A 12565-nucleotide genomic window follows, 5' to 3' on the forward strand; every position below is an offset into this window, starting at 1 on the left:
GTAGAGTGTAGGGGGAGAAACTGGAGGACCCACTCACGTATAACATTTGCGCATATTGAAATATATTTCTAGTAAGTATAAGGATAAATTTGATTATGACAGAAGACGTTTAGGAATTGAGAGAATAACTGGATCCTTATGTATAAAACATGATATTTATATCAATCTGTAATATACACTGCTTAGAAAGAAGTCAAAGACACCATAGTGTGAGGAACAAACAGTCATGGCACCCACCTAAATAAGATGTAGTACTTCCTTTCATTGTGATGATTGCACCAGTCCTACAGGGCATACTTTTTACTATAGTAAGGTTTTCCAAACTGTGTTCTGCAGAAGGTGAATAGGTGTTCCGCAAGAAGTTCTCCTGGAATTTGTCATTTTAGTTTTCTAAGCATTTTTATGAATAAATATTTTATAGTGGAAATATTCTGAGGAGAATAATATACATGAATATGTCAAAAAGCTCAGACCCAGAACGCCTAATAACATTTGTGTATCGTTAATTTTCACACATCGAAACCTTTCAACGTTTGGGAAAGGGAATACCACTGTTTATGACTGGTCATAAAAATTGCCTGCAAGCAGATTATAACAATGGGTGGCATATCCTCTGTTCTCAAAATTGAAGGAAATGACATCTGTGTAGCAAATGTCAGTGACCAAGTGGCATATTTTTAAACATGGAAATATTCATGAATTATCATTAATTTCACACATCGAAATCTTTCAACAATCAGGAAAGAGAATACCACTGTTTATGACCGATCATAAAAATTGCCTGCAAGCCAATTACAACAATGGGCGGCATATCCTCTGTTCTCAAAACTGAAAGAAATAACATCTGTGTTGCAAATGTTAGTGACCAATCAACAAGGAAGTATAAAGAAAATTTTTCCACTAAAATTGAAGATCAAGGAGTCTGTATCCAGTTCTCAAATCTAGTAATACTGAATACTTTCTTTGCAAGTTCGTATTGTAGGGTGAAAGTTTAGAAACCGTAGTGCCGTGATTTTTTTTTTTAAAGTAATAGGCCTGCAGATTTAAATTTTAATATGAATAAGAGACAAGGGACTTTGTTTAAGTTTGATATTAAGAAATCTCTTATTGAAGGTGTTTGTGACACAACAGATAGTGAGTCATCTACCACCAGCCTACAAAGCAATCTCCAGCATGTACAAAAGGAGGGGGAAAACTACCAGCACACAGGAGAAAAAGTCTGCATTCACTCGTAAGTACTTATAATAATATTAAAAATTTTTCGTGATCAGAATGGGACGTCAATGAAAATCAGCAGAAATTACTTTAATGATATTTACGTTTAATTGATGTTTAATTAATTATTGATTAATAATTAATGGTCAATTATTAATTAATAATAAAATCAGCTAAATTAACAATTAATTATTAATTAATACATTACAAAATACCCACGATGTTCTGTGAAAATTTCAGGATTTGTGAAGTGTTCCATCATCTGAAAAGTTTGGGAAACGCTGCACTAGATTATGATAGTGATTAATGGGAATTTTGGAGCATTCTTCTTGTAGGCATATAATAAGGTCCTAGACTATTGTAGGGCAGAGGTCCCTTGACCTCACCCGATGCTCCAGTTCATCCCGCAGATGTTCAATAGGGGTTCAGATCAGGGCTCTGTGGAGGCAAGTCAAGGGTGGTTGGCATTCATGTCCACAAACCACCCAGTTACAATACAGCAGCAGTTATATGACATGATGATTTGTCTTCCTGAAAAAGACAATGGTAAGTTACATTGAAATGCCACAAAGTAGGAATCATTGCATTGTCTAGAATGTTCAGATACCTCTTGAAGTTCAAAGTTCATGACGCCACAAACAGAGTTCTGAGGCCAAACCTAATTTCATTTTTGGGGTCACACACTCTAGTAAGAGACATTCACCAGGCATCCGTCACACCTACACTCAACCATCTGCTCAGTAGAGGGCATAGTGTGATTAGTTGCTCCATAACATGGTTCCAAGCTCCCACATTTCACCGTATATGCTATTTGCACCACTGAAGATGACATTGCATGTTAATTCAGGTAATGTAGGGCTTGCATACCCATGGAAACCCATGTTGTGAGACTCAGTTCTCAATGTTTTTGTGCAGATTCGTTTTCCAGTCAATGCCTGGAACTCCGCATTTAAATATCTGCTGATGAATTTAAAATATTATCTTCATGGCACCCCTACAGTTATGTTTGGTGAGTGTGGTGGTCATCCACTGCAGGTAGCATTTGCAGTTGACTCCCTGAACTTCCATCTCAGTATAGTATCACTGACTGGTGACATGGGATGGCCCAATTTGTCAACTGGACCATCCCAGGCAGCCATTTCAACCAGACACAGTTGCACTGACTTGGGAACATCATATTACTCAAATTTATACTGGCTACAAACACGACTAGTTATATGGCACAATGAACCTTGCCCATGTGGATGTCTGTTGACTTCTTTCAAAGCAGTGTATATTGATATAAATGTCACATTGCATCCATAAGGATCTAGTTATTCTTTTAGTTCCTAAATGTCTTCTGTCATAATTAACATGTTCCCTTCAGCATATGTGTTTTAAATATACTACACCTATTTCATAACCTAATTTGTAAAGAAATGCCCATATTGAGGTTTAATGATTGTAATCAGAGACATCACCTGGTAAACAATGAGATAACACACAAACATCACAAAAATTAAGCAGAAGATATCAGGCTAAGCCAAAAGTCCTAAGAGGGATTACTCTGTGGATGCTGGGTGCATAGGAGATGTAAGAATTAGTGTTTTCCAAATCTCAGGAAGATTCCCATAGTCTTGTTTATTAGGATTTGGTTGTTCGTTAAATCTGCTGCTAATTAAAAAAAAAGTATTGTGTTTGTATTTGTTGCAGAAAAGAATAGTAGTTTATCTCCATATGATTCTCAGAAATATCATTTGCTAGACCTGAATTTTGGTGACTGATATTGCTTGTGTTCAAGACAGATGGCAGACAATCTTCCAGTTTCATCATAATAGGTTTGACCTCGCAAGAAACTTGTGTACACTTTGAAGTGAGAGGTGGGAAAGCTGATCTTCAGAAGAGCAGAGAAGTAGCTAGTTTCAAACAGAGCTTGAAATTGAAAGTGGAACTGAAAGCAGGGAATCAATTGTAAAGTTCTAGTTATTATTTCAGAGGTGATCCAGATATAGGAAATAGTAATAGCAGTACAGTAATCTGTATGTTTGAGAAGGATGGGAGATGCAGGTAAGAAAAAGACTAACAACCTAAGAGATAGTCCATCTCGTCTAGAAAATTTAATAACACTTCTCCCTAATAGTATTCTTTCCTCCTCAATTGATAGAAAACTTACACATGCAGGTAGATACATTCACAAACTTTCCCATCAACTGACAAAGAGTACCATTAGAGAGAAGTATCATTAAAATGTCTAGAAAAGACTATCAATTGAACTGCTGGCTGTTGAGGAGGAATGGATCTCTGTGGCCAAATGGAGAACACATCAATATATTTTAGCCAGTACTGTGGTATCGAGTGCATGCTTTTCAAAGTGCTTCATATATAAATTGACTAAGGGAGGAAAGCACATTGAAGTACTCTCTCAATTTACTTATATATCATGTCCTTCCAAGTGAAGTAACTGGCATGGCCAGCAAAATTGAAGAGTTCAGTAATGTCCAAATACATGATTGTAAAAAAAAAATATAAATAACATATGCTGTTTGACAAGTCAGTCAAATCCAGAAAAATGTTTTTTCTTCTTCAAGCTGCCAACTGTACTGAAATTAAAAACAAATTAATTATTATTATTATTACACCCTCCATGGAGTCGATGGACTCATCGTGGGATGTTCATTCAACTGACAACATATTTATCATGTAGAATCTTAAAATCCTTAACACTCCTTGTATTAACAACACATTCTGCTAATGCCTTCCATTCACTGACAATTCCCCATGTAAAAAATCTACTCCTCACACCCCTCTTCACAACACTTTTACATAACTTCCAGGAATGACCTCTGGTTCTTCCCCTCTCACCTTCTACTCTTTTTATAATTCCCTCTGGATTAATCTGATGAAATCCTCTCACTGACTTAAATGTCTCTGTTGCACTTTTTTTTTTAATTTCTAAAAGTTCATCAGTAATACATATTAGTTGGGGAAAATGATTTTTTAAGAAGTAATAAAAATTAGGAAAACTAAGAACAATGTCAAAAGAATACAATAAAGTAGAAAGTATGGATCCTGCAAAACAAAAACAATTAATACAATGGAAAACTTATGCAAAAGATTTATCTGCATAAAATTTTCACCAAAGTATCAAGAGCATCTTCAGTCTGATAATAAATAAGGCACAAGCAACATAACCTAATAATCAATAATGCAAATATATCTGTCACAAAAGAAAGTAGGGCAACACAGTCCAAACTTTTTTAGAATCCCAATAATGCTTTTTATGTGTAAAAAATTAAATTTTTTTGTTTCTTTTTTTTCAGTGACAAGTTGTGTGAAGAATAATTTCACATAAGGGGAATTAACAAACCCACCAGATATATTCTTCAGACTGTGGAAATGTAACAAAGTTTCTAAGTTTTATACAATCACTCCATAACTAAAATAGCACTTATGTAGGACTTTTTTCCCAAAGAATCTGACACATCAAGAAGATGACACAATTGGAGTCCAATCTCGAGAGTTTAGACCATACTGTTCTACTTGATGTCCGTGTGACTGGTATCTTTGCATTGTTGATTCTTCAGTTTTGTTGCTTGTCCCTTGTTTATTTTGCTGTACTTTTCTTTACATAGTCTCTTATTTCAAAACTTGGATAGCAAGTTAGGCAATGATAATTCAGAGATAAAGTCAAGATAAAAAAGGAAATATGATGCATCTTAAATGCCAAGCTCTCAAATACACATACACCTGCAGTAAGCACCAAAATTCAGAGAATTCATTTTATATTTGGGCTTGGCTTAGACATGTAATAAGATTCTAATTTTTATATATATGGTTAAAATGTCTATTATTCCCTCTGTATAACTACACAGAATCAAAAGATTAAATAGTACAGCAGCAAAATTCTGTTATAAAAGAAATTTACATTCAAATGAAATATCATCATAAGAAAATTCTTTATTTTGAAGTTTATTACAAAAACAGGTGAAACTAACCTCACTGTATCTTACTTTATACTTCTGAACTCTGGTTCTATGTTTCTGAATAGCAGTGAGGAGTTGTTCTTTTGTTATTCTATCTAAATTTAAGGAGGGCACATCATCAACTTCACTTTCAATATCCGATTGAGGTATGTAAGCTGCTTCTTTCTGAAAGTTCTGTGTTATTAACTGCTGAACTTCTGAAAATATAGAATTTAATCTGCCACCAGAATTAGAAATAAGCATATCTGTTCTGTGATTTTCAACCTGAAAAAAAAAAATAATAATAAATAAATAAATAAAATAAATAAATACTGAATAATGAAAATGTAATCACACTTTCAGAAGATTTTAATTTCTGGTGTGCTTATCTAAACATGATATAGTGAAAAACATTATTCTTATAATGGATACAAAGTTCTAAGGAATGATGGCTTTCCAATTAAATTTTCTTTACCGAAGTACCAAGCTTCACACTTACAGCCAACCATACCATTCTAACAGTTGCTTGCTATTAAAAGTCAAGTAGTCTCTATCATGTTGTTCTGAAGGAAGTTACTACAGCAAACTATACTTTTGGCCCCTACAAGTTGGCTATAGTGAAATTTGACTGTACTGGCCTATCCCAGTCATAGGTTCCAGATCACCAGCATATAGCAAATCACTGACTTCCACAACCCCCAATTGTACATGCATGTAATGGTTTAATAACATTTTTAAGCAGTCATATATGTGTACATAAATGATGTAAGTAAAGCATTTATTTAAGTCAGTTATGCAAACAAAAAATTTAGAGTAATTTTCGCAAAAAAATAAAAATAAATAATAAGTTATTTTGAATAGCTTAGCTTAACAAAGCATGCTATCCAGTTTGTCGACACTATTAAGAAGCCTCCATTTATCCATACATAGTGATGGCAAACATCAAGTTGAAATTAAAAAAGAAATATAAACCCCAACATCAGAATAGAAGAGATACAGCACGAATATGTAAAACAGAAATAGGAAGATGGTACAGAACAGTGTTAGAAGAGAAACTTTAAAGTGTGGAGAAAGAAAAAAACTCGAATTTAAGAGTGAAAAGAGTAATGAAGGCGATAGAGATGCAGTTGAAGAAACAGTACCAGAAGAAGAGAAGATCAAGAAGAAATGGATTACACAAGAAACACTGAAGTTAGTACAGGAGAAAAGAATGCTGAAGATAAGAAGGGATACATCAGAACAAATAGAAGAGCGATATAGAAGAAAGTGTAATGAGGTGAAAAAAGTAGTCAGAATGGATAAGATGAAATGGTTAGAAGCCCAAAGCAACAATATAGAACAGCACTATGGAGAGCATAAAACAAGGGAGGTATACAAAATGATCAAAACCATTAATAGAAAGAAAGTGGCAACCAAAACAGACCACAATTACAGATGAAAAAGACAAAGTATTGATGGATAAAGAAAAAATTGTACAGCGGTGGACAAGATACTGTAGTGAGTTATATGAAATAAAACTAGATTCAGATAGCATTGGGAAACTGACTGAAGAATTGAAGCAGATATCACCACCAGGTAATGAGCATGATATGGACATTTTAAGAGGAGAGGTAGAAAAAGCAATAGGACGGCTAAAACACAACGAGAGTCCTGGTAATGATACTGGAGAAATGATTAAATATAAGAGGAGAGGTAGAAAAAGCAATAGGACAGCTAAAACAAAACAAGAGTCCTGGTAATGATAACATTACTGGAGAAATGATTACATATGGTGGTGAAAGTATGGTTACAGAAATGCACTATCTATGTAATATGGTACAGAAAGAAGGGAAAATGCCAGAGGAATGGGTGAAATCAATATTAGTAACATTACACAAGAAAGGAAATAAGCTAGAATGTAAAAATTATAGAACAATTGCCTTGATAAGTCACCCAGGTAAAGTGATGATGTTCATATTGACAGAAAGATTGAGAACACAATTGAAAGCATACCTTGAAGACGAGCAAGCAGGATTTAGGAAGGATAGAACTACAATTCAACAGATTTTGACAATGAGGTTAATAGCAGAAAAAGCTAGGAGAAAAAACAAAAACATATATACTTGCTTTGTTGATTTTCAGAAAGCATTTGACAGTAGTGACCAGAAAATGACATTAGCAGTTCTGGAATCCTATGGAATTGATAAAAAAACTAATAGCTATATTAAAAGATGTTTATCAGAATGCAGTTGCAGCAGTTTGAATAGGTGATGATTTGGGAAAATGGTTTAAAACAAGCAGAAGTACTAGACAGGGAGACCCAATATCAAGCATTTTCATCGCACATTTAGAAAGAGCAATGGACAAATTGAAGGAAGATGCCAAAGGAATATCTATAAACGGAATGAGAATTAACAATCTGAGATTTGCAGATGACATTGTTATTATTGAAGAAGACAAAAGAGAACTACAAAAAACACTGAAACTGGTAATGAGGAAGGGAAGAGATTTGGACTTGTTATGAACTTGGAAAAAACAAAGACAATGGTATTTGGTGAGAAGAACATGAAACAAAAGATACAAGTGGATGGAACTGATATAGAAAATGTAAAACAATTCACATATTTCGGAAATAAGCTGACATATGACTTGGACTGTAAAAAAGAAATAAAGATCAGGATTGCAAATGGAAGAACAAATCTGAAGGCCATGGATAACATCTGGAAAAGTAAAGTGATCAGTCTGCAAACAAAACTAAGAGTACTGGAAACATGCATCTTCAGTGGTGTACTGTATGGATCTGAAACGTGGGTAATAAATAAGGAATCAAGAAAAAGAATTTTGGCATTTGAAAGAACTTATTACAGGAAGATTCTAAATATAGAATGGGTACAGAAAATCACCAATGAAGAACTCTATCGGAAGATACAACCAAAACAGAATCTAATGCAGAAGATTATAAAAAGGAAGCTGCAATTATTTGGACACATCTGTAGAATGAGTGAGGACTGGAAGATAAAGACATTTATGTTTGGTATTTTGGATGGTTTAAACAGAAGAGGTAGACCATACAGAGAATGGATAGACAATATAAAAGACTGGTGTGGAATGGGTGTACAAAAACTGCGACACTGTGCACTGGACAAAGAAAGGTGGAAGAAGATAGTGAAACAGGCATCAGACATCAATGGGCAGTGAGCTCATGGTTCGTGATGATGATGATACATAATCCATTTCAGCAATAAGACTGTCATGTTTACAGATAACTACAGTATTAACTAGTGTAGAACCTTTTGCATCACTTAAAACTATCTTTAATAGCTATAAAAACAGGAGTGCAAGGTAAGTTTAACCTGCAGCCTCTCACATTGTTCAATACCAATCATTATTACATTTAATAATTTTAATCTTAGCATCATCAATTTTCAGGTTATGACAGGACATGATTAAGTTTACATTATTATTAATCACCTACCAACAATTTTTCTCCGAAATACTCTATTACTTGTGAGCACTCCAACACTGTCATATCTAACATTTTGTGCTTTCTAAGATACTTCTGACTGAATCAATCCACCTAGACCTTGGTCTTCCTCTGGGTCTCTTTCCTGCCATCTTGACATCAAACATCTGTTTTGCTAACTGTTTCCTCATCCATTCTATTTAAGTGACCATGCCACCTTAGATTAGCTCTGCTTACACATCCTTGAATGCTAATAAATGTCAAGTTCCTTTCTAATATCTGCATTTTTAATATGATTCTGCCATTGCTGCCACCAGTTCACACCACTCATTTTTCCCAGAACCCTCATATCTGTGGACTCCAGTCTTTGATCAAGAGTTTTATTTCTAACCCAACTCTCAGATCCATAACTTAAAACTGATTTGAACATTGTCTTGTATACTGCTAGTTTGGTATTATGGCTAATTTCTCTCTTATTCCATATACAGGGTGTTCGGGATAAATTTGACATATTTATAATTAATTATATTTTTCCGTAAGTTACATGTATTAACACACACTTCTCTTCATTTAAAAGTTTGGACCCTTCTTCATTCATATACAAGATGTTAGAAAGGATGGATAGCTGGAACCCACCTGAATCATGGAAGAGAATAACTTGTATCATGATGATTCGTGCCCGCCATCAAAATAAGGATATTACGACTGCTGCCCAATGCTCCCTGAATACAGTAAAAACAATCAGGCATGAACTAGAGACTTGCAATGGTGACTACGAGGATGTAGCAAGAAGAAAGATCCCTAGCAGACGATCTGATTGCGTTCGTACAGCAGAATTCCTCGCAAATCTGCAGGAACAGGTGTTGAAGAACCCTGGCATTGGAATTCGGGCTTTGTTCGTGGAGTTTCTAACTGTAGTCAAGCCCTGGATAACAAGGGTAGCCAATGGTAGGCCGTATGTATGGCAGCAGGATTCGGCCCCTTGCCACACCTCTGGGAAAAGTCAAAAATGGTTGTCTGAAAATTTCTACGACTTCACCAGTCCAAATGTTTGGCCTCCAAACTCCCCAGACCTTAACCCCATGGATTATTTTGTATGGGGCGCAGTTGAAAAAGACACCAATCGCACTTCCAGTAATACAAAAGCCCAGTTAATGGATAAAATTAAAACAGTTTTTGCGGCCCTTCCCAGGGAGACTGTAGCATCAGCTTGTTCGAGGTTCCGAAGCAGAATTGAAGCTGTGATCGATGCTAATGGTGGTTATTTTGAGTAAATCTTGTTGATAGTATTGTAATTAACTCTGCCTGTAATGTTTTTTTGTCAATTCATTAAATTTAATAGATACAAAGAAGATTTTCTTTTTCCTTACGAAACTGTCAAATTTATCCCGAACACCCTGTAAATTTATTCAGCTGGCTACCTACCATACCAGCTTTGTCCGTTTTGTTGTCTATTTGAAGATTTAACCTGACACCTTCACTAAAAACTGTGCCTAAATAGCAGAAATATTTTATTTGTGCTATACAATCTCCATTCAGAATGCAACTGAAGTTTTTCTATGGTCCTGCCTATTTTCATAGTTTGGTTCATTTCTTTTTATTGCTAATTTTCATGTCAAATTTGTTACAGCTGTTATTGGATTTAGTGAGAGAATCCTGGAGACTTGACCTAGATGCATTTAGGAGTACACCTGCATAAAGCAAAGAGCTAAATTTGACATCTCCAATTCTAATATCAGGCCTAATGCCATTTTCTTGCATAATGTGATCCATATAGTTGATGGATAAGAGTGGAGATATCTTATCCCTGAAAAGCTTTTCTATAGATACCTTGTCATATGCCTTTTCCAGATCTATTTAATCTTAGCATATAATGTGATACCTTATGCATCTTTTCTTTTCGCTAAAGCAACAGCACCCTTACTTGGATTTTTATCTGCATTATCATCATCATCATCAAATTCCTGCCATGTACCCTCAAGGGGTGTACAGAATATGACAGTACTACATGAAAAAATTACATTATTACTAACTTCCTATCTACAATTTTCCTCCAAATCAGTCTGTTACTTGTCAAGACTCCAACATTATCAGATCTTATATTTCTATCGTCTAAGGCACTTTGTACCGTATCAATCCACCTATATCTTGGTCTTCCTCTGGGTCGTTTTCCTGCCAACCTGGCAGAGAACACTTGTTTTGCTAATCTTTCCTCTCCCATTCTATTTAAGTGACCATACCACCTGAGATTAGCTCTGCTAATGCATTCCTGGATGCTGAAAATGTCAAGTTCTTTCCTAATATCCTCATTTTTAATATGATATTGCCATTGATGCCATCTGTTCACACCTCTAATCTTTCTCAGGACTCTCATATCTGCGGTCTCTAGTCTTTGGTCAAGTGTTTTACTTCTGATCCAGCTCTCAGATCCATAAGTTAAAACTGGTTTCCAACAATGTCTTGTATACAGCTAATTTAGTGTTCCGACTAATTTCCTCTCTTATTCCATATGAATTTATTCAATTGACGTCCCACCATACCAGCTTTGCTGATTCTGTTGTCTATTTCTATATTTAATTTACCATCTTCGGTAAAAATTGTGCCTAAGTAGCTGAAATGTTTTACTTGTTCCACAGGTTCTCCATTCACAACACAGTTGACATTTTCAATGATTCTGCCTAATTTCATTGTCTGTCTTTTTATCGCTGACCTTCATACCATATCTATTACAACAGCTATTCAATTTAGTCAGAGAATCTTGCAGACTTGTAGCGGATTTGTTTAGAAGTATAACATCATCCGCAAAAAACAAAGAGCTGACATTAACATCTCCAATTTTGATATCAGGTTTAATACCACTTTCCTTCATAATGTGATCCATATAGATAATGAATAACAGAGGGGATAATGTACATCCTTGTCTCACACCAGATTTAACATTAAACCATCTTCCTGTACTTCCTTCCATTCTAACTGCTGACTTACAACTCAAATAAAGACTAAGTATTGCTTGATATAATGACCCATTGACACCATATAACTGCAGCGTATTGAATAGCTTCTCTCTTGGCACCTTGTCAAATGCCTTTTCCAAATCGACAAAACTTAAATACAGATCTTTGTTATATTCCCATGCTTTCTCGACTATTTGTCGTAAAGTGAAGATCTGATCCTGACAGCCTCTATTTGGCCTGAATCCAGCTTGTTCTTCACCAAGCTTTTCTTCTACAATTCTTCTCAACCGTTTCTCAAGTATACTTACATAGTTCTTGCCAGGAACACTCAGTAGGAAAATACCTCTGTAATTCTCACATTCAGTTTTATTTCCCTTTTTATATATGGGTACTATGAGAGCTCTACTCCAATCATCGGGAATTCGTCCCTCTGTCCAGGCTTCCTGAACTATGCAGTGCAGCCACTAAGACTTTTATACCACCATACTTCAGCATTTCTGGTCGAATATCATCTACTCCTGCTGCCTTTCCACATTTCAAGCCTTTGATGGCTTTTTCTACTTCAAGTATGGATATGTATTCCTGACTGCATGCCTGGTCAGTGTTTTTTTATCACTGTGCTGTCATCACTACTTGTTTCATTTAGCAGTTTTTCAAAGTAATTACTCCATACTTCAAGGATATCTTTTTCTCCTGTTTTCATGTCACCTTTATCATCTCTAACTCCTTTTACAGCACTCTTTCCTCCATTCCTAAGCTTCTTCAACAACCAGAATATTTTGCCACCTTCTTGATATTTATTTTCTATATTCTTGCCAAAGTCCTCCCATGACTTTTGTTTAGCTAGTTTTACACACTGTTTAGCTTTCTTACATTTGTCTCTGTATTCTGTAAGAGTAAAAGCTGATTATTTGCCAAGAACTTTTGATATGCTTTCTTCTTTACCTTCACTGCCTCTTTAACCTCCTGTGTCCACCAGGGAGTTCTGATTTTTTTATCCTTGCACACAACCT

The 12565-nt window shown here is 35.3% G+C and overlaps 1 protein-coding gene across 3 annotated transcripts in view; it reads right to left on the reverse strand.

The window, feature by feature from the left end:
- The window catches only part of LOC150105258 (uncharacterized), a 560407-nt gene that overhangs the window by 506500 nt on the left and 41342 nt on the right, over positions 1-12565 (reverse strand). For all 3 annotated transcript variants that reach the window (XM_090394016.1, XM_090394015.1, XM_090394017.1), the window contains exon 4: positions 5190-5441. In XM_090394016.1, the coding sequence (XP_090250142.1) occupies positions 5190-5441 (252 nt within the window). The remainder of the gene's footprint in view (positions 1-5189; positions 5442-12565) is intronic.

The sequence above is a fragment of the Typopeltis vanoorti genome, chromosome 6, assembly GCF_054136105.1.
Source record: "Typopeltis vanoorti isolate ZY-2024b chromosome 6, IOZ_Tvanoo_1.0, whole genome shotgun sequence".
NCBI lineage: Eukaryota > Metazoa > Arthropoda > Arachnida > Uropygi > Thelyphonidae > Typopeltis > Typopeltis vanoorti.